The 23563-nt window shown below is 42.8% G+C and overlaps 1 protein-coding gene across 1 annotated transcript; it reads left to right on the top strand.

Annotated features, from left to right (window-relative positions):
* Positions 1-3070: 3070 nt before the first annotated feature.
* On the top strand, positions 3071-6390 carry LOC103653754 (enhancer of rudimentary homolog). The gene is made up of 4 exons (NM_001301538.1): positions 3071-3211; positions 5346-5439; positions 5823-5943; positions 6050-6390. The coding sequence occupies exons 1-4, from the start codon at positions 3209-3211 to the stop codon at positions 6141-6143; spliced, it is 312 nt and encodes a 103-aa protein (NP_001288467.1). The 5' UTR covers positions 3071-3208; the 3' UTR covers positions 6144-6390.
* Positions 6391-23563: the final 17173 nt, after the last annotated feature.

Raw genomic sequence — 23563 nt, 5'->3', positions numbered from 1 at the left:
TCGACTTAGAGAGGCGAGGAGTATGGTGGTGGCTTGGGAGTTGGAGTGCACGATTTGGGCTACTTCGTCCTCATCATAATCTTCATCCCCTACGGATGGTACCTGTACACCAAACTCAACAACATCCCATATACTTTTGTGGAGTGAGGTTAGGTGATATCGCATCATATCACTCCACCTAGCATAATCTTCACCATCAAACGCTGGTGGTTTGCCTAATGGGACGGAAAGTAAAGGCGTATGTCTAGAAATGCGAGGATAGCGTAGAGGGATCTTACTAAACTTCTTGCGCTCATGGCGCTTAGAAGTTACGGACGGCGCGTCGGAGCCGGAGGTGGATGGCGACGAGGTGTCGGTCTCGTAGTAGACCACTTTCCTCATCTTCTTCTTCTTGTCACCGCTTCGACGCGACTTGTGTGAAGGGGATTCATTTTCCTTCCCCTTCCCTTTGTTGTAGGACTCCCCCGATGGAGCCTTCCCGTGGCTTGTAGCGGGCTTCTCGCCGGTCACCATATCCTTCTTGGCGTGATCTCCTGACATCACTTCGAGCGGTTAGGCTCTAATGAAGCACCGGGCTTTGATACCAATTGAAAGTCGCCTAGAGGGGGGGTGAATAGGGCGAATCTGAAATTTACAAACTTAATCACAACTACAAGCCGGGTTAGCGTTAGAAATATAAACGAGTCCGAGAGAGGGTGTAAAAACAAACCGCAAGCGAATAAGAAGTGAGATACAAGGATTTGTTTTACCGAGGTTCGGTTCTCGCAAACCTACTCCCCGTTGAGGTGGTCACAAAGACCGGGTCTCTTTCAACCCTTTCCCTCTCTCAAACGGTCCCTCGGACCGAGTGAGCTTCTCTTCTCAATCAAACGGGAACAAACTTCCTCGCAAGGACCACCACACAATTGGTGTCTCTTGCCTTGGTTACAATTGAGTTGTTCGCAAGAAAGAATGAAGGAAGGAAGCAATCCAAGCGCAAGAGCTCAAAAGAACACAACAAATCTCTCTCACTAATCACTAGAACTTTGTGTGGAATTGGGAGAGGATTTGATCTATTTGGTGTGTCTAGTATTGAATGTTATAGCTCTTGTAAGGTGTAGAAGTATGAAAACTTGGATCACTTGAATGTGGGGTGGTTGGGGGTATTTATAGCCCCAACCACCAAACTAGCCGTTTGGTGAAGGCTTCTGTCGCATGGCGCACCGGACAGTCCGGTGCGCCACCGGACACTGTCTGGTGCGCCACCGGACACTGTCTGGTGCGCCAGCCACGTCACCCGGTCGTTGGGTTCCGACCGTTGGAGTTCTGACTTGTGGGCCCGCCTGGCTGTCCGGTGGCGCACCGGACAAGTCCTGTAGACTGTCCGGTGTGCCACCCACGCGTGCTCTGTCCTCTGCGCGCGCTGGCGCGCATTTAATGCGTTGCAGTCGACCGTTGCGTGTGAAGTAGTCGTTGCTCCGCTGGCTCACCGGACAGTCCGATGTTACACCGGACAGTCCGGTGTTACACCGGACAGTCCGGTGAATTTTAGCGGAGCGGATTCCCGAAGCTGGCGAGTTCAGAGTCGCTCTCCCCTGGGGCACCGGACCGTCCGGTGAATTATAGCGGAGCGCCTCTGGAAATTCCCGAAGGTGAGGAGTTCGGCCTGAAGTCCCCTGGTGCACCGCCGGACAGTCCGGTGCGCCAGACCAGGGCACACTTCGGTTATCCCTTGCTCTCTTTGTGGAACCCTTTTCTTGGTCATTTTATTGGCTTTTTGTGAACCTTTGGCACCTGTAGAACTTATAGACTAGAGCAAACTAGTTAGTCCAATTATTTGTGTTGGGCAATTCAACCACCAAAATCAATTAGGAAATAGGTGTAAGCCTAATTCCCTTTCAATTACATAGAACTCAACCGCACATACAGAAAACCACATGACGTCGGGTGTTACGCCATCAAGCGACCCGAAGCTGAACAATCACCGACGTGCTCTGCACGTACCATTGAGTTGCGATCATCGTCGCCTTCCCCAGAAAAGCGCTACGCCGCCACCCAGTAGTATGTTGCCGGTACCTAACACCGACAATAATCAACATCCACAACTTCATACCCACCTTATTTATAAGAATATATATGGCCTAGCCTATACACGATGTTTCAACGGTGGATTTGCTTTGTGTTGCATTCAAAGTGTATTTTCTACCCATATATACATGTTCTTTGTGATTTTGGTAAATGAATTGTTTGTGAAATTATTATTATTTATTATGCAACGTGAATTATACACGTTAAAAAACTCCGTCAAAAATTTAATTTTTATCACACATAATCAACTATTTTCGGTCCTAAATCTACGAAATTCGCCAAATTTCTTAATGGGTCGGACACTACATAACGGGTCTGATGTTTTTAATTTTTTTACTTATCAAACACACTTTAATTTCAACGCAATCTACATCAAAATACTTAGAAAAACATCTAGTTTTAACATATTTTTTACTGTTTTTAGTTTGTTTTTTTTAAAAAATAAAATTCTAACTAAAATTACCGAACTTTAACGAAATTTATTCAGTAGCAGTCCGAGAACGATTTTTTTGAACTTCCGCAAATTTCGGACGAGAAATTATTCCCTGGTTAGGCCTTGCAGCATAATTGGTCGACATTTAGAATAAAAATGATCCACGTTCACAATTAAATTAGTTCCACCTTAACCCAAAAAAAACGTTCCCTTTACTTATATGCAATATTTCAATAAATATTACCATCATCTTGGTTCCACTAATTTACTGTAAAACCTAAGTGAACATATTTTTTCAAAGGATTTTTATTTCTAAAAAATAGTTTATTTTTCTTTAAAAATAGGAATTATTTAGGAAAATAGTGTAGGAGTTATTTTTTTTGGCTTCAACTTATCTCTATAAAAATGACTCTGGCTTCTTGGTGCTATTCGTTTAGAAACTCTTTTTTTAACTGTTTGCCGGAGCCGGAGGCGGTTTCGACTTTGGAGCCCTCCGAGGCTCTTCAGAAAGAAACAAGAAAATCTGCAAACGAATTGTTTGTCCAGGAGAAGGCCCCCGACGGGATTATTCTTTCTCCCCGCGTGCTCTCTATCTCTCCCCTCTTTCTCTCCCTCTGCCCGACGACTAGGCCGCCGCCGCCACGGCCCCGCCGCCGCCGCCGTGCCCAGGTCTTTGTCGGTCCTTGTCCGGCAACGAGCACCCTACAGATGGTATGCCCGCATCTTCTCTTCCCTTCCTGCTGTGCGAAACCGAGCAGCACCCAAAGACTAACCTAAGCTATTTGGCTATTTGTAATCGGACCTGATCTAATAAGTGTATACATGAATTATGCCTACTAACTTCGATTCTTATTGAAAAGAAAAACTATTGGGGTGTAGGTGTGCGCACTCATATGCTTGTTGGGGGTGCCGGTGGTTGGATGGTTAGCTTACTCGGAAAATCGGACCTGATCTAATTGCAAGTGTATACATGAATTGTGCCTACTAACTTGGATTTTTGGATGGTTACCTTTGATAAGCAAGTGATGTGCTAATGCTTTTATTGACCTGTTTGGCTTTTGGTTTATTGAGTGGTTTGGGAATGCTGTGATATCTATGAATTATGTCGTGAAAATTCTGGTCCATACTTGTCCCCTTCTACAATTTACCAAAAATACTTAGTTATAAGCTTAAGATCCTCAGATGACTCTGCTTCTATGTTTTGATGTGTAAGGTTATAGACTCATTCAGCTGTATGAACATGCTGCAATGTGTCATCTGCTAACTAAGCTTCATATCTCAAACTTAATGTTCTTTTCAGAACATGAAATGAAGTGGTCTCGATGTTCAGGTATAATATGTGGAACTGTTGTTTTGTATTTAGACAGTTGTATTTTTTTATTTTAAGATGCTTCGATGCTGAAGCTAAGCTACGTAGCAGCATGACACCATAGCAGGAGTTAGAATTACTAGATGACAAAGGTTGCTGAAGAATAGGTTCTCGCTATTGGGCAATATGTAATTTAGAGGCTGGGTCTTGACAACCTGAAACACCAATGTGATGCTTCATGGATTAGAAAAGGTAGTACAAGCCCATCCCCTACCAACACTGCCAGTTTCATTATGCCAATGCCCTTGATTTCATTGCTCTTACCTTAGTTCTGATGTTCCCCAACTACTCACAAGTCACAACTTGTTACACCGTCAGCTCACAGTCTTCACGCTGCAGCTTGCTTGGTTATAATTTATCACTGGGAAATGAATACATTAAGGTTTTTAATGATGTATTGGCTTGTATTGCTGGCTAGCAAATGGCACAATTGCTAACTTGCATTTTGTAAGTTTGTCTATTGCGGATGATGGTGAGACTCCATATACCAAGGAAATCCCTGTATCCAACTGCATTTTCAGTCTCTAATTTTATCTTTTCCATTCTCTTATTTACCATTTTAAGCTTCAAATAAAGACTTGTTTGTTATACTTTATCCTGCATCTAGCTATTTTTGTCAATGAATTTTACATACTTATAGGTTATTGTGCCTTTTCCTTTGTTTCAAGGGTTGTTTGTTCATAGACTGGTGACATATTAGACTCTTGTTGCCTTAACTTATTTAGGTTATAGCTTCTAGTTTGTAAACCATAACAAATTATTTACTGTTCCTTTGTGCCTTTTCTACAGGATTCTTCTTTAGATGTGCACTATGGGCATCTAGGGAGCTAGGCTATCATCTAAACCTTTAAAAAACTATGATCAGTTTTCGATCCTTAAAAAGAGCATTTAGAAATCATTCTTATCCTTCTACAGTATCCTTTATTTTTGTCAATCCTCGTGTAGTTCTAACTTAACACTTATTTTTACTTTATGAAGAAACAGAGCCTTGAAGTTATAATAGCGTAAATATTATTCATTACATAATCTCAAAAAAAAACTTGGTTGTTTGCATGCAAAGTAAGATAACACTATTGATATTGATAGGCACTGTGTTGGTTGGGTTTTCTTTATTCCCACTTTCCAGTATGTGTCTTGAAGATCAAAAGTTTTTAGATGCCACAACTGTGCATCCTGTCCAAAGCCAACTTGATGATGACTATATCACTATACCAATATTATTATTGCTGCTCAAAATAAAGGAAAAGGAATAAAAAGTATTTGCATTGGGTAGCTAATAAATGGGTTGTATGGCAAATCTTCACTTTTGTGTTATTGCTCCCTTTATGAAAACATAGGAGCTGCCACAGCTATTGTAGGATCTGTTGTTAATATCCACTGTTTGGCACTCCGGAAGAAGCACTATCAGTTTATGCACTGATACCCATGGCACTTGCCATGCGCTGATGTGTGGATCTGACTAATTGCTCTTTGCAGGCTGGGAGGCACACCATTATTCTGATGCAGCCATCTCAAAATAGGGCTTCTAGAACATTTATGGATTACAATTCGATTAATCATGCATTGGATGGTATGTATGATTTGAAACAGACCTGCTTCAGAAAAATTCAATTAGAACTCTCTAGTTAGCATTATTTGTATGCCCATGGTGGTCTTCATGTCATCCTATACTCAGGGAAAAAACAGTGATATTTAACTATATCTTGTAGAAACGTGGTATTAATCTATCTTTAGAGGTTTTGATCAACATGTATGGATGTAGTCCTCTTTGTTTAAACTTGTTGCTGGGTGACCTGATGTTTTACCCCTAGCTTTACTGTTAGCAATAGGCTACTTTGACATGGATCAGGCTTATGCTCTTCCAAAAATCAGATTTGCATATCTGCACTGCTTCTTGATTTATTTCCCTTCTAGAGTTCACAAGTTACTTGTAACACTCAACTGAAATGGCAGGAATCTGTGGGCTTTATGAAAGGAAAATTAGGGATATCAACCCAATGATCCCAAACATAACTTATGACATCAGCGACCTCTATAACTTCATTGATGGCCTAGCCGACATTAGTGCGCTGGTGTAAGTACAACTTTTTTAAGATTTTCAAAGTTGCATGAAGTATATTTATGCATGTTTGTGTTCAAAACTAACATCTTAATAATTGTGCTCCCCTTTCCATATGCAGTTATGATCACTCGATTCAGGCATTCCTGCCATATGATCGACAGTGGATAAAGCAAAAGTTGTTTCAACACCTGAAGAAATTGGCTCAGCGGTAGCACAACTGTTGTTTGTTCTTGATGCCTTTTATCCAACAAACAAGCATGCGTGACAATAGGTGTCCAATCAGTGGTATTGGGAGTTGTTTCTTGTAAACTTTGTAATGTTACATGACAGATTTGCTCCCTTGTATTCTGGATGTTTGACTCGGATTTCATTGGTGGCTTGCTTGTGGTTGTGGTATGCTAAACTTGTTTTGTTTCGCAGTGCTGGGAATCAGATAACCCTTTTGCCTGTTGTAAAAAAGATTTTTTCCTGTAGATGGTTTCTATGTATTATTGTTCTTTAGAAACATGCCCTACGGCCATAAAGTCTTTAGGACAAGGTTTTGTCAATCTTGAAGGCTACTAGCACCAATGACTTGATTATCATGGTTATTAAAACGTTAAAACGACATGAACCAACTTTTCAAAGTTGAAAAGTTTAAACGTTTAAACGAACGTTGAAACGTCTTTTTAGACTTGACATAGAATTTCAAATATAGAATAAGTTCATACATAAGTTGAGCTCACAAACCAAATAGCATTAGCATAAAAAGAAACAGATCAAGTTCAACAACACAAGTTCAAACACACAACACAAGTTACAACTTTCATGCATGATTAGTAACCATCATCGAACTCATCAATATTAAAACCATGAGCATCCACGCCTTGATCATCACCATCGTTTCCACTATTGCTTCCTTCAATTTCATCTTCCACATCAAGATCATCAAGAATATATTCCTCATCCTCGTCATCTTCCCTCGTCATCTTCATTTGCTAAATTAGTCTCCTCTTCCTCAAGGTCTTCATTCCTTCTCACACACCCACCAGCAGCTCTCCTAAGAAAATTACGACCTCTGAGATGTGCAGATGCACCAATAGCTTCATCAACTTGGTCCCACGATAAATTGAAATCATCTCCAAGAGCATTGCTAACATGAGAAGAATTAGCTAATGGATCAACCCATTCATTGTCCCAATCAAAGTCTTCTAAAATCAAAGGATCAAAGTTTTTTCCTTCCTCACATATTTTTTGAAACCTATCAGCCATCTTTCTGTTGTATGAAACATATACCAAGTCATTCAACCTTTTGTGCTCTAACCTATTCCTCTTTTTGGTATGCATCTACAAGTGCAAATAAATGATTTAACCAATGAAGAACTAAGGATAAAAGTAGTGGCGAATCGAAATTGAATAATTTGACTAGCTCACTTACAAATTCAAATGTACTCCAATTCCGCTCACAACCGGATGATGAAGCACAAAGACTAACAATCCGTCTTGCAAACTTATATAATTCAATAGTACGACCACCATATGCAAGCCACCAATCAACTAAAATTGCAAGAACAAAGATTATATGTTACATGCTGAAAATGGATGGAAGGCTATCAATTTTAGAATACTTACGTGGATTCCTTGTTTGTGCATTTTTTATAGCCATTGGATTTGCAAATGCCTCTCTTTGGTTCTCATAAAGAACAGCTTGAGCATCAATCTTCTCTCTAAGATCTTCATCTACCACCATTTTGACAAGCACGTCATTAAAGCAACCCCTTAGCTCTCCAACATAGCCTTCATCAACACCTGCTTTGATATTGTAGAATTTTCCATGGTTCAAATATAGTGCTGCTCCATATAATGGGGTATCCATTTGGTTCGCCCAATGTCGATCCACAATGCTCATAATACGTTTCACACATGCTTTCTTGTTTTGAGTAGAAAATGAGGAGGTAATCTTATTCTTTGCTATAGTCATGGCTGCAGCAACCTCAGCCATGGTTGGCTTCTCATCACAATCAACCAATCTCAGCACGACAAGAAGCGGTAAAGAAGCCCTAAGACAATCCTCAATTGAATTCCAAAATTCTTGAGAGAAAACAATGTCATATGCTTTTTTACCTGCCTCTGTTTTGGATACCTTGGATTGAGTGAAAACATCACTTGAAAATAGACCTTTCAATGAGTTTTTGTGCTTGTGCAAACTCTTCATGGTAAGGAAGGCAGTAGCAAATCTAGTAGCAGCAGGTCTCACAAGATCCATCCCATTTGTATGCACCCTCATTTCACTAAGTATCCTCCCATGCCTATAAATAAAAGTGGTGACATGACGAGCACGAGCAATAGGCTTCTTAAAATTCTTCAGCTTTCCTATGTCCTCCAACATAAGGTCCAAGCAATGTGTCGCACAAGGAGTCCAGAACAAGGTAGGAATCCTATCCATTAAAATCTTACCTGCTGCCTTATAATTAGCACCATTATCAGTGACAATCTAAGTAACGTTTTCCTTACCAATCCCCTCAATTCTCTTTTCTAACAAGTCTGCAAGCATCACTGCACTGTGTGACTCATTTGATGCATCAACTGACTCCAAGAAAAATATTCCTTGAGGGTTGTTAACAAGGAAATTGATCAAATGGCGACCTCTTTTGTCTGTCCAACCATCAGACATGAGTGTGCAACCATATTGGCTCCATGCTTCCTCATGCTTCTTCCTCTCATCATCTATGTCTTTGACAGCCCTAGCAAGTAAAGGCTCACGTAGCTCATGGAAAGTAGGAGGCTTGAACCCAGATCCATATTGAGCAATAGCCTCCACAGCTACCTCAAATTGCCTTGAGTTCGCAGCATTGAATGGTATATGAAAGTCGCCTAGAGGGGGGGTGAATAGGGCGAAACTGAAATTTACAAAATTAATCACAACTACAAGCCGAGTTAGCGTTAGAAATATAATCGAGTCCGCGAGAGAGGGTACAAAACAAATCGTAAGTGAATAAGGAGTGTGACACGCGAATTTGTTTTACCGAGGTTCGGTTCTCGCAAACCTACTCCCCATTGAGGAGGCCACAAAGGCTGGGTCTTTTTCAACCCCTTCCCTCTCTCAAACTGTCCCTCGGACCGAGTGAGCTTCTTCTTCTCAATCAAACGGGAACAACCTTCCTCGCAAGGACCACCACACAATTGGTGTCTCTTGCCTTGGTTACAATTGAGTTGATCGTAAGAAAGATCGAAAGAAAGCACGATTGCAAAAGCCAAGCGACAAGAGCGACAAATAACACACGGATCTCTCTCTCTCTCAAGTTACTAATCACTAATGATCACTTGTCTCAACTTTGGAACTTGGAGAGATTGGAGGCTTTGAATGTGTCTTGGAATGGATTGCTAGCTCTTGTATTGAATGTTGAAGGTTGGAATGCTTGGGTGAAGTGAATGGAGGTGGTTGGGGTTGTATTTATAGCCACCAACCACTTCCTAGCCGTTGCTCCATTCTGCCGACCGCGGACGGTCCGCCCGCCTGGTCCGGACGGTCCGCGCCTGTAGATCAACGGCTGAAAACGCAACGGTCAGCAGTAACGGCTATATCAACGGCTATATTGCATTTAATGTGTCGTCAGATGTCAGATAAAGCCAGTCGCGGACGGTCCGGTCGTGCACCCCGGACGGTCCGCGGGGACGCTATAATTCATTTTTCCAAACCCGTCACCTTTGGGTTTTTCGGTTCCTCACCTACCGGACGGTCCGCGCCTAAGGCCGGACGGTCCTTGCTTTTCCTCCGGACGGTCTGTAGTGCAGACTTGGATTTTTGCATTGGTTCTGTCCGAGGGTCATCCTGGTGTTGCGGACGGTCCGCCGCAAGGGCCCGGACGGTCCGCGCTTGGCCTGTTTTTCCAAAAAGCTTCTCCTGTCCGGAATAATCTACGGTATTCCGGACAGTCGATTTAGTATAGTTGTAGATGAACCTTTGGCACCTGTAGAATATATATTCTAGAGCAAACTAGTTAGTCCAATTATTTGTGTTGGGCAATTCAACCACCAAAAACAATTAGGAAATAGGTGTAAGCCTAATTCCCTTTCAATCTCCCCCTTTTTGGTGATTGATGCCAACACAAACCAAAGCAAATATAAAAGTGCATAATTGAACTAGTTTGCATAATTGTAAGTGCAAAGGTTACTTAGAGTTGCGCCAATATAAATTCTTGCATGGATTGTTTCTTTATTTTTAACATTTTGGACCACGCTTGCACCACTTGTTTTGTTTTTGCAAATTCTTTTGTAAATCCTTTTCAAAGTCCTTTTGCAAATAGTCAAAGGTAAATGAATAAGATTTCGAGAAGCATTTTCAAGATTTGAAATTCTCCCCCTGTTTCAAATGCTTTTCCTTTGACTAAACAAAACTCCCCCTAAATAAAATACTCCTCTTAGTGTTCAAGAGGGTTTTGATATATCAATTTTGAAATGCTACTTTCTCCCCCTTTTGAACACAATAAGATACCAATTTTATCCATTGAGAATCATACCAATTGAAGAACTCATTTTTAAAATTAGGTGGTGGTGCGGTCCTTTTGCTTTGGGCTAATACTCTCTCTCCCTTTGGCATGAATCGCCAAAAACGGTCATTAGAGCCCTTAGAATTACTTTCTTCCCCTTTGGTCATAAATAAATGAGTGAAGATTATACCAAAGTAGAAGAGTGATCTCTCCCTCAAAGATGGAGAGTTGCTCGGAGCGACGGCGAAGGATGAGTTACGGAGTGGAAGCTTTTGTCTTCGCCGAAGACTCCAATTTCCTTTTAATACACCAATGGCTTGGTTTGAAATAGACTTGAACACACATTAGTCATAGCATATGAAAGATACATGATCAAAGGTATATAAATGAGCTATGTGTGCAAATCAACAAAAGAAGTTCCTAAAATCAAGAATATTTAGCTCATGCCTAAGTTTGTTAAAAGTTTGTTCATCAAGTGGCTTGGTAAAGATATCGATTAATTGACCTTTAGTATTAATGTATGAAATCTCGATATCTCCCTTTTGTTGGTGATCCCTTAAAAAGTGATACCGAATGGCTATGTGTTTAGTGCGGCTATGCTCAACGGGATTATCCGCCATGCGGATTGCACTCTCATTATCACATAGAAGAGGGACTTTGGTTAGTTTGTAACCGTAGTCCCTAAGGGTTTGCCTCATCCAAAGTAGTTGCGCGCAACAATGGCCTGTGGCAATGTACTCGGCTTCGGCGGTAGAAAGAGCTACGGAATTTTGCTTCTTTGAAGCCCAAGACACCAAGGATCTTCCCAAGAACTGGCAAGTCCCCGATGTGCTCTTTCTATTGATTTTACACCCCGCCCAATCGGCATCCGAATAACCAATTAAATCAAATGTGGATCCCCTAGGATACCAAAGCCCAAACTTAGGAGTATAAACTAAATATCTCAAGATTCGTTTTACGGCCGTAAGGTGAGCTTCCTTAGGGTCGGCTTGAAATCTTGCACACATGCATACGGAAAGCATAATATCCGGTCGAGATGCACATAAATATAGCAAAGATCCTATCATCGACCGGTATACCTTTTGATCGATGGATTTACCTCCTTCGTCGAGGTCGAGATGCCCATTGGTTCCCATGGGTGTCTTGATGGGTTTGGCATCCTTCATTCCAAACTTGCTTAGAATATCTTGAGTATACTTTGTTTGGCTTAGGAAGGTGCCCTCTTGGAGTTGCTTTACTTGAAATCCTAAGAAATACTTCAACTCCCCCATCATTGACATCTCGAATTTTTGTGTCATGATCCTACTAAATTCTTCACATGTAGACTCGTTAGTAGATCCAAATATAATATCATCAACATAAATTTGGCATACAAACAAGTCATTTTCAAGAGTTTTAGTGAAGAGTGTAGGATCGGCCTTTCCGACTTTGAAGCCATTAGTGATAAGGAAATCTCTAAGGCATTCATACCATGCTCTTGGGGCTTGCTTGAGCCCATAAAGCGCCTTAGAGAGCTTATAGACATGGTTAGGATACTCACTATCTTCAAAGCCGGGAGGTTGCTCAACATAGACCTCTTCCTTGATTGGTCCATTGAGGAAGGCACTCTTCACATCCATTTGGTAAAGCTTGAAGCCATGTTAAGTAGCATAGGCCAATAATATACGAATTGACTCAAGCCTAGCTACGGGTGCATAGGTTTCACCGAAATCCAAACCTTCGACTTGGGAGTATCCCTTGGCCACAAGTCGAGCTTTGTTCCTTGTCACCACACCATGCTCATCTTGCTTGTTGCGGAAGACCCATTTGGTTCCTACAACATTTTGATTAGGACGTGGAACTAAATGCCATACCTCATTCCTAGTGAAGTTGTTGAGCTCCTCTTGCATTGCCACCACTCAATCCGAATCTTGAAGTGCTTCCTCTATCCTGTGTGGCTCAATAGAGGAAACAAACGAGTAATGTTCACAAAAATGTGCAACACGAGATCTAGTGGTTACCCCCTTATGAATGTCGCCGAGGATGGTGTCGACGGGGTGATCTCGTTGGATTGCTTGGTGGACTCTTGGGTGTGGCGGCCTTGGTTCTTCATCCTCCGTGTCTTGATCATGTGCATTTCCCCCTTGATCATTGTCGTCATCTTGAGGTGGCTCATTTGCTTGAACTTCTCCTTCATCAACTTGAGCCTCATCCTCATTTTGAGTCGGTGGGGATGCTTGCGTGGAGGAGGATGGTTGATCTTGTGCATTTTGAGGCTCTTCGGATTCCTTAGGACACACATCCCCAATGGACATGTTCCTTAGCGCGATGCACGGAGCCTCTTCATCACCTATCTCATCAAGATCAACTTGCTCTACTTGAGAGCCGTTAGTCTCATCAAACACAACGTCACAAGAAACTTCAACTTGTCTAGAGGACTTGTTAAAGACTCTATATGCCCTTGTGTTTGAATCATATCCTAGTAAAAAGCCTTCTACAGTCTTAGGAGCAAATTTTGATTTTCTACCTCTTTTAATAAGTATAAAGCATTTGCTACCAAAGACTCTAAAATATGAAATATTGGGCTTTTTACCGGTTAGGAGTTCATAAGATGTCTTCTTGAGGATTCGGTGTAGATATAACCGGTTGATGGCGTAGCAGGCGGTGTTGACCGCCTCGGCCCAAAACCGATCTGAAGTCTTGTACTCATTGTGACGGAACCTCCCAAGTAATTAGGCCCACCTACAGTTGTTCTTGTCTAACAGACATCAGACACCCTGTAGATGTTCCTAAATCACTGGACAAGTTCGGTATCTTTCCTTACCTTTCCAGGAACGTTTCACCCGTCTTGCAGACATTACAGAACATCGAAGATAAAGAAATGCGGAAGCAATTACATAACTTACATTTATTAAAAAGTAAGATCAGGTTGTTTATTACAGACCAGAAATATAAACGAGTGCTGAGTAGTATTATTACACATACCAAGGGAGGTAAAAACTCCTCCCGATAGTTTTAAACAAAAGTTCTATATGGAGGACCAAGTCCTCCTGCACTTCAGTCTTGTTTCTCCTCCTTAGGAACCACCCTGGTACAGAAGCAACAGAAATCTGCTACTTCCTCACCTAAAAACAACGAAGGGATAAACCCTGAGTATGGAATTACTCAGCAAGTCTTACCCGACTAAAGAAAAGACTCTCAAGGGTATGCTGGTTTAAGGGAGTCAAGGTAAGGCTTCTCAATAATCAAAGACTCTGTTTTGCAGAAATGCTTACTAAAGTGGATCCTTAAAAATCCAATTTTATTTGTCAAGTTAAGTACAATTACCTGCAACTAGAGTTCTTTCTACCCTAGTTCAATCACTAGTCCTGCACTAGCCAATTTCTTAACAAAAACCCATCATCTTTAGTGGAATGCTACGTGTAAGTCAGTGACCAAGTCTTCATAACCGCAAAGGTACGACGATCTGTATCGATTATACTCAGCTGAGGATCTCCAATCACATGACATATGTAGCACTTAACCCTTGCATATGTCAACCCGCCACCGGGGTTCTTAAGACCAGATCAGGTTCACGCAAACCGAGAGCACAAATACACCACCGTCCAGCCTCTTGCCATGGAGGGTACACGCTACTCTCGCCACCGCTCCACGCCCATTTCGTGTTATCTTATTCTGGCCTTAGTCTGCCGAGGCAAGGCTTACCCATCACGAGGCATGTGACCAGTTAAAGGGTCCTCGGTCATCAAGCCTACATCGACAAGGTCCTTAATCGACTCAGACGAAGACACTACACCGAGACTCTCTTCTCGTGCAAGTCACCCGCCCGGTCTCAGCTTAATCATTTCAACCCAAAAACTTGGTACCTGGCAGAGGTACATCTTTTCCGATGTTGAATCCATCATGGCCATGATGGATCCACCATCAAATTTTATTTTCGAAAACAACCCTCCCACTTTGCCAAACATCTTTTGTAAAACAAATTCTTTTGTTTTTCTAAAGCAGTACTAAGCATAGGAAAACCTTTTTGTAAAATCAGGGTTTCAAGGAAGGTAATCAAGTTCAAGGAAGGTAATGCAAGAATTGTTTTATCAATCAACTCCTATCACCTAATGCAGCAAGCAAGTGAGAAAGATTTTAAAAACATCAAGGGAGGTGGCAAATGCACCGGGGCTTGCCTTCGTTAACAGGTGAGTCTGGCTCGGATCCACAAATATCAAAGTAGAAGCAGTTGCCTGCCTGAGAATCCGAGGGTGGTGGTGTCTTTACTTCAGTGACTTCCACTTCTTCTTCGCGTTCTAACATAACCATATATATACATATATAAGAATGAATGCCATGTAATGCTCATGAGAGTGCGAAGATAATAAAGATTTATTATCTAAGTCTTGAATACAACTTTCCTTCACGGAACTCCGAGAACTTAGGGTTTCCGGAGTCAGTAAAGGAGTTCATAGAGCAGGGGGGGTTTTGGGTTCTAGTTATCAAACATGGTCCAAATCAATTCAAACTCTACCCAAGGCTTCTAAATAATGTGGGGAGTTCATATAAAAATTTTGAACATTTTTGGCATTACTATTAATTCTCTAAAATTCCAGAACTATTTCTTTAAGCTATTTTAAATGCCCTAAAATTCCCTGTTTAAACTAAAAATCATGAAACTATTTTTATTAAATTCTATGAAAAATAAGTAATCTAGGAAAATTAGTTTCACAATTTTAGGATTTTTCTACACTTTTCTACAGACTTCTAAAGTTTCTATGAAAAAGAAAATGAAAAGGTTTGAATAGTGCTGGGCCAGAAGCAGCCCATACGGCCCAGCAGCATAGAAAACGCGCGCCCGCGCCCGCGCGCTGGCGGTTTTGCAAAAAGGGCCTCGGGGTTCTGATTTAACAGGAACATGTTCTTTTACTATTCCTATGTGTCGCTGACGGTTTACAGAAAGCCCCTTCGACTTCTATTTCTTCGCACGGCCAAGTCCCCGACGGCGTCGCGCACGGCAGAGCTCCGGCGAGCATCTGTACTGGCCGATTGAGGCGATGACCGGCGCTCTCGAGTGGCTAACACTCAGTTGAACTCTCCCCGAATGATTCCCCTAAGTTAATTTCTCATTTGGTAAACTATCCTGCTCTGTCCACGTGAACCGCGGACGATGAAGAAATGGTACGTGTTCCCGGCAATTCCCGGCGGTCCGGTTCAATTAAAGGGGTCGGGGAGCATCACCATCATGTAAGGATGCTAGAACAGGAACAAGAAGGGAGTGAGCAGACCTGGGGAAGGCTGGCCACGGTAGGGTGTGGTTCTCGGCGGCGGAGAGGGATTTGGGGCGAATTCAAAATTCGCGAGCTCTGGCGAAGGACTGCTAGCGATTAGCGATGGTCGGGTGGAGGATGACCTTGCGGAGCTAGCGGGGGCTTCAATTTATAGGACTCTTCGGCGGTGACCGTGAATTTGGGCGTTGATGTGCGGCGGTCGGAAGTGAGGAAGAACGCTGGTGCAGTGAACACATGTTCATCGTCGTGGCAGTAACTCCGGTGGTCGACGGGGAGTTTAGAGGGAGTCACGGCGATGCGGTGGCGCGTTTAGGACACGCGATGGACAACGGCGATGGCACGACGACGGTGAGCAGCTTTACCCGCGGGCGGTGAGCCAGGGGAGGAGTACCGCGGCTGACCGGGGTGGCTTCCAGCTTGACGGCGGCGAAGATTTTTCTACCCGAAGCGTTATCCGGTTACCAGCGAGCGTGAATCCTAACAGCGGCGGCGCGAATCTTCGCGCAGGGGGTCACCGGCGGCGAGCAAGCTACGCTGGCATTCTGATCCACTCGGTCTACTGTACCATGGCGAGACCTCATCAGAGCACCTGACAGATCATGTTTAGGTCACATTTTCTCTAAAATTTGCATGTGAACTTCATCAAACCTCTGTACCAAAGTTGTAGAGCTATAGTTAATCTTCAACTTTTCCACAATGCTTACCATCAAATAGTCACTAAATCCCATTCAAAATCGAGCTCAAAGTTCATCCCATCACACTGTTACTGAAAATTCAGCCCAGGGATTGACTGACAGCGCGACTTTGAGCTTAATTATCTCTAAATTCTTCTTAACAACTAGGCTTACATTCTTAAGCAAAGTTGTTCTCCTATGATTGGGCTATAATTTTGATGTGGTGACCTAGGGCAAAAACCCCATAATTTGAAAGTTACAAGGGCTTCAAGTTGAGTCAATCACACTGAAATGCAGACTTAACCAAAAAGGGTCAAGTATGGCTCTTTTGCACTTAAGTCCAAATCTCAAGTTTTGGATTGCAAATCCACCTTCTTGTGAACCATATGACTTAGGATACCCTATTAACCTGGTTTTTGCACTTTAGTCCAAAAGTGGACTAATTTTGCACATGGGTCCCTAGGGTTTGGTTTTAGGGTTTTCCAGGGTTCCAATTAGGGTTTCTGGCATCCGAGGGGTATAAATGTGATTTAACTTTATTTTTGGGGACATTTTATAATTATTTCCCTAAAGCTTTTAGGTTTTCTCAACTTGGATTATGTCTTACCCCTTTAATCCCTATTTAGGGTTAAGTTCCCTATTCAGGGTTCTATTTGCAAAACACTAAAACAATACAACTTGTTTGAAATTTTTGCCTATTGAATGCACTCTAGGTGTATCAAACATATGCAATGCCAATGCTTATGATGCCATGCTCAAGTTTTAGTTATAGTAACACCAGGGGTGTTACATCCTTCCCCCCATAAAATAATCTCGTCCCGAGATTAAAAGTCCTAGGGTAAGTAATGGAAAAGGAAATGTGTCACATTTTTATTTCCTTATTTCTGGTACAAGGCAGGGGTGATGTGGGGGTCACTTCTTTATTACAACACTAAATATACTTTACAAATTAAATGAGGCTAAAAAGCCTGGGAAATTCTTATCTAAAAAGTCTTGAGTTTCCCATGTAGCCTCATCTTCGGAATGTGGGTTCCACTGTATCTTATAGAACTTGATAGTTTTTCTTCGGGTAACCCTGTCCTTTTGATCGAAGACTCGAATAGGGTGCTCAGAGTATGTCAAGTCTGGTTCAAGGACAACATCTGTTACTTCAATGGTTCGATCGGGAACCCGAAGACACTTCTTCAATTGTGACACATGGAACACATTATGTATAGCAGACAAAGTTTCGGGGAGCTGCAGTCGATACGCCACTGGTCCACATTGCTCAAGTACCGGGAATGGACCAATGTACCTAGGTGCAAGCTTCCCTTTAACCCCGAAACGCGATACTCCCTTCATTGGTGAAACTTTCAGGTAGACATAGTCCCCTTCATGAAAATACAAGGGCATTCGCCGTTTGTCTGTATAACCCTTCTGACGAGCTTGTGCTTTCTTCATATTATGAATAATTTTCTGAACCTTTTCCTCGGCCTCCTTCACCATATCAGGCCTAAAGAAGTACCTTTCCCCAGGTTCAGACCAATTTAGCGGAGTACGACATCGTCGTCCATATAAAGCTTCAAAGGGTGCCATCTTGATACTTTCTTGATAGCTATTATTATATGAAAACTCCGCCAAAGGCAAACATTCATCCCATTTCTGTGAGAAGTCCAGAACACATGCTCGCAACATATCTTCGAGTATTTGATTAACCCTCTTAGTCTGTCCACTCATTTAGGGATGATAGGCCGAACTGTGGAGCAGCTTAGTACCCAGGGATTTATGGAGTTCTTCCCACAATTTGGATACAAATTGTGGTCCACGATCCGACACTATAGTCTTTGGAACACCGTGCAAACTGAGAATGTGGGCAATGTACAACTCTGCATTGGTAAGTACCGGGTAATATGTCTTGACCGGCAGAAAGTGAACAATCTTCATAAGTCGATCAACAATCACCCAGATAGAGTCATACCCTTTTGCGGTCCTGGGCAATCCCACAATAAATTCCATACTTATGTCTTCCCATTTCCATGTCGGTATTGGTAGTGACTGTAATGGACCGGCAGCTTTCAAATGTATGGCTTTGACACGTCTGCAGGTGTCACATCTCGCCACATAGCGTGCAATTTCGATCTTCATCTTTGTCCACCAGTAATGTTGCTTCAAGTCTTGGTACATCTTAGTGCTTCCGGGATGAATAGAGTAGCGGCTAAGATGTGCTTCATCAAGAATTTGCTGGCGGATCTCTTCATTTTTCGGCACCACTATGCGGTTATTAAACCATACAATGCCTTGATCATCTTCTTTGAAACATTTGGCTTTTCCAGCCATTATCTTCTCACGAATGTGTTTCATGCCCTCATTATCCTTTTGAGCATCAATTATCTTTTGCAAGAGAACTGACTCAAGCTTTAACTGATTCAGAGTTCCTTGTTGGACCATTCCCAGGTTTAGCTTCTCCATCTCCTGACATAAAGTGTTGTCAGAGGTCTTCACCGTAAGATAGTGACAGGAAACCTTACGGCTTAGTGCATCTGCCACAACATTGGCTTTGCCTTGGTGATAATGAATTTCCAGTTCATAGTCCTTAATAAGCTCAAGCCATCGCCTCTGTCTCATATTCAATTCTGACTGGGTGAAGATGTATTTCAAGCTTTTATGATCTGTATAGATATGACAGACATTTCCCAGCAGATAGTGACGCCAAATTTTCAGGGCATGAACCACAGCAGCTAGCTCCAGATCATGAGTTGGGTAATGCTCCTCATGTTGGCGTAACTGCCTTGAAGCATATGCAATTACTCGGCCTTCTTGCATTAGCACGCAGCCGAGTCCACTGCCTGATGCATCACAATATACATCAAAGGGCTTGGTTATGTCCGGTTGAGCCAATACCGGAGCAGTGGTTAATAACGTCTTCAATTGTTCAAAGGCTTCATCACACTTTGAAGACCAATTGAATTTAACATCATTCTTCAATACACTTGTGATTGGCTTCACAAGCTTTGAAAAGACTGGTATGAATCTGCGGTAATATCCAGCCAGTCCAAGGAAACTTCGGACTTGATGAACAGTGGTTGGGGGTTTCCACTCCAAAATGTCCTTGACTTTGCTGGGGTCTACCGCAATCCCTCTGGCAGATAGAACATGTCCCAAAAATTGAATTTCCTCCAGCCAAAACGCGCATTTGCTGAACTTGGCATACAACTGATGTTCCCTCAGGCGCGTTAACACGATCCGTAAATGTTGGGCGTGCTCCTCTTCATTCTTGGAATATATCAAAATGTCATCAATGAAGACCACCACAAACTTGTCTAGCTCAGGCATGAACACTGAGTTCATCAAATATGTGAAGTGGGCCGAAGCATTTGTTAACCCGAAAGACATTACCAGATATTCAAACAACCCATACCGCGTAGTGAAGGCGGTCTTTGGTATATCTTCGGGCCGAATATGGATCTGGTGATAACACGATCGGAGATCAATCTTTGAAAATACCCTTGCTCCAGTCAATTGATCAAATAGAATGTCAATCCTTGGAAGAGGGTACTTGTTTTTGATGGTGACCTCATTCAGGGGCCGATAATCCACGCACATCCGTAAGGTTTGAACCTTCTTTTTGACGAATATGGCTGGACAACCCCACGGCGATGAGCTTGGCTAGATAAATCCTTTCTCCAGGAGATCTTGTAATTGAATCTTCAATTCTGCCAACTCATTAGGAGGCATACGGTACGATCTTCTAGATATTGGAGTCGTACCGGGCTTCAACTCTATTACAAATTCTACCTCCCGCTCAGGTGGCAATCCCGGCAAATCCTCGGGAAAGACATCAGGAAACTCGCATACTACCGGAATATCCTTGATTTCTGGTACCATAACTTCATAAACTCTGCCAGTAATTTTGTTTGGAATAGGGATGGGCAAAAGAATTTCTTCTTGGTTATGACTCAACCTAATGGTTCTTTGATCAGTATTGAGTGTTGCTTTATGCTTGGCCAACCAATTCATACCCAAAATAACATCTATGTTTTGGCCTTTCAGGACGATCATATTGGTAGGAAAGTCCTGTCCGGCCAATGGTATGGGCACTTGATAGGCCACTTCTCTAGTAAAGATTTGTCCCCCAGGTGAGTGTATTTTAAATCCCTCTTTTGATTCATGGAATGCAATGTGATGTTGCTCCACAAATTTCTTGCTAATGAACGTATGCGAAGCACCAGAATAAAAAGAATGACTGCAGGATGATTGGCCACAAGGAACATACCCATCATTACCGGCTCTCCGTCCGGTGTAGTGGCCACTTGTGTATAGTATACGCGTCCCGTCTTCTTGAAATTTTTGCCCTTAACATTTCCCTTGCCTTGAGATGAATTCCCCGATCCTTGCTGATTATTTGCCTGATTCTGCTTGGGATAGGGGCAATCTTTGATGAAATGCCCAGACTTGCCACAATTGAAACATCCGGTTGAAGAGCTGGGCAAAACAGGGAATCGAGTGCCTGGGGCACCCGGCTGACTTGGGGCAGTGGGGGCATTATTGGGACGAATAATTATTGGCTGCTTGAAAGGGAAGCATGGTGCACGTGGATGAGTCTGGTTAGAAGGCCGGAGAATAAACCGTTGCCTCTTTACCGGACCCTGATTAGGCCTGTTTTCTCCACTCCCCTTGATCTTTCCCGAACTTGCATATTTCGCTTCTACTGCCAGTGCTGTACTAACAGCTCTTCCGTAAGTCAAGTCAATGCAAGTAGCCATCTTCCTTTTCAATCGATCATTTAATCCTCTCATAAAGCAATTTTTCTTCTTCAGATCAGTGTTCACCTGATCGATTGCATATTGTGATAGATGATTGAACTTATTGAGATACTGGTTAACAGTATCCCCTCCTTGCTTTAGCTTCATGAACTCTTCTTGCTTCATATGTAGAACACCTTCGGGTATATAATGCTCGCGAAAGGCCACTTTGAATTCTTCCCAGGTTATTTGATGATTGGCCGGCTGAACGGCCACAAAATTACCCCACCAAGTGCTGGCAGGTCCGCGCAGTTGCTGGGCTGCGAATAAAGGCTTCTGAATTTCTGAACAGCGCAGCAGTCCGAATTTTTGTTCAATCACTCGAAGCCATTCATCGGCTTCCAGGGATCTTCAGCTTTAACAAACAAGGGCGGACGTGTCTCCGAGAAGTCTAGATAAGAAGTTTCGCGGGGGCCCTGTTGATAACCCCGCCCACCAGGCTGCTGGAACTGTTGGCCCGCCATTTCTCTCAGAAAGCGGGTATTGTCAGCAGTTGTGTTCACTAAGGCGGCAATCGCCTCAGCCAGTGTGGGAGGAACAGGAGGTGGATTGGGTGTAGATTCCCTCCAACGGGAGGTACCAGCTCCGTCCTGAGCTCGAGTCTTGGAAGGCATCTGTGGCAACAACATTTGAAAACAATATGATATGCCAAAGAAAAAGCCATCCATTTTACATTACCAAAAGTAATGTTACAGACTCAAGACTCTTACAACAGGATACATTACCTAGTATACAATAGCACTACCTATTATACATTAGTACAACCTATTATACATTAGTACAACCTACAATACACTACTTCTACTTCTACTATACCATTAGTCCTGCTTCCCGTTGCTTTTGGCGGCCTCGTCATCGGGTGTGGGAGACCATACGTCGACCAGCCTCATGGAAGGAGGGGGCTGAAAAAGGTCTATCTCACCACCAAGCGCGTATCTCGCAACATGGGAGGGTCTGGTTTCCGACTCAACAGGGTGCGCAGGTGCACTAGGGTGTAATTGCGAATACAGTACATGGACTTCCTCATGTAAAGTATTGCAATAGACCTGCAGGTTGTCGATAGCTGAGCTAAGTTCCTTGATTCAGGCTTGAGCCCTTGCTTCCTTAGCACAAGCCAGCAAACGGGACTGAACTGCCCAGTCGAGCGCCAAGTCCCGATCAGCAAGCTGATCCCGCAGGTGGCGGATGTCCCTTCTTAATTCAATTATTCTATCTCCATCCGCAACCCATATGTTGGTCCTGTGTTGCAATTCCGCTTGAAGTCGATTTACTCGTGCTTCAAGATCCCCTATTGGATCATTACTCCCGCTGCTACTGTCCTCATGTCGAGGGGCCAGTTGATGTCGGGGCACACCGATTGGGCCAGTTGACTTGCGCGCTGTTTTCCTTGTGTGCGGCGGCATCTTTCTAAGGGGGAAAATTTTATTAGTATAATTCTTAGCATGATGCATGTGTAATTACAGAATCAACCTTAGTTGATTCAACCTTCTATACATTGCACTCTTCCTATCTGGTCTTTAAGATGAACTCTTCAGAATACTTAGGTAAGAAAGGAAGAGAGTTTCTAGGTAAGACTTTTAGAAAATCCCTTTGAAGATGCCTCATAATATCTGCAAAGAAGGGCTACGCTCCGATACCAGCTGTGACGGAACCTCCCAAGTAATTAGGCCCACCTACAGTTGTCCTTGTCTAACAGACATCAGACACCCTGTAGATGTTCCTAAATCACTGGACAAGTTCGGTATCTTTCCTTACCTTTCCAGGAACGTTTCACCCGTCTTGCAGACATTACAGAACATCGGAGATAAAGAAATGCGGAAGCGATTACATAACTTACATTTATTAAAAAGTAAGATCAGGTTGTTTATTACAGACCAGAAATATAAACGAGTGCTGAGTAGTATTATTACACATACCAAGGGAGGTAAAAACTCCTCCCGATAGTTTTAAACAAAAGTTCTATATGGAGGACCAAGTCCTCCCGCACCTCAGTCTTGTTTCTCCTCCTTAGGAACCACCCTGGTACAGAAGCAACAGAAATCTGCTACTTCCTCACCTAAAAACAACGAAGGGATAAACCCTGAGTATGGAATTACTCAGCAAGTCTTACCCGACTAAAGAAAAGACTCTCAAGGGTATGCTGGTTTAAGGGAGTCAAGGTAAGGCTTCTCAATAATCAAAGACTCTGTTTTGCAGAAATGCTTACTAAAGTGGATCCTTAAAAATCCAATTTTATTTGTCAAGTTAAGTACAATTACCTGCAACTAGAGTTCTTTCTACCCTAGTTCAATCACTGGTCCTGCACTAGCCAATTTCTTAACAAAAACCCATCATCTTTAGTGGAATGCTACGTGTAAGTCAGTGACCAAGTCTTCATAACCGCGAAGGTACGGCGATCCGAATCGATTATACTCAGCTGAGGATCTCCAATCACACGACATATGTAGCACTTAACC

The sequence above is a fragment of the Zea mays genome, chromosome 4 (assembly GCF_902167145.1).
Source record: "Zea mays cultivar B73 chromosome 4, Zm-B73-REFERENCE-NAM-5.0, whole genome shotgun sequence".
Taxonomy (NCBI): Eukaryota; Viridiplantae; Streptophyta; class Magnoliopsida; order Poales; family Poaceae; genus Zea; species Zea mays.
The sequence above is the reverse complement of the archived record's forward strand: the minus strand, read 5'-3'. Positions and strand labels throughout refer to the sequence as shown.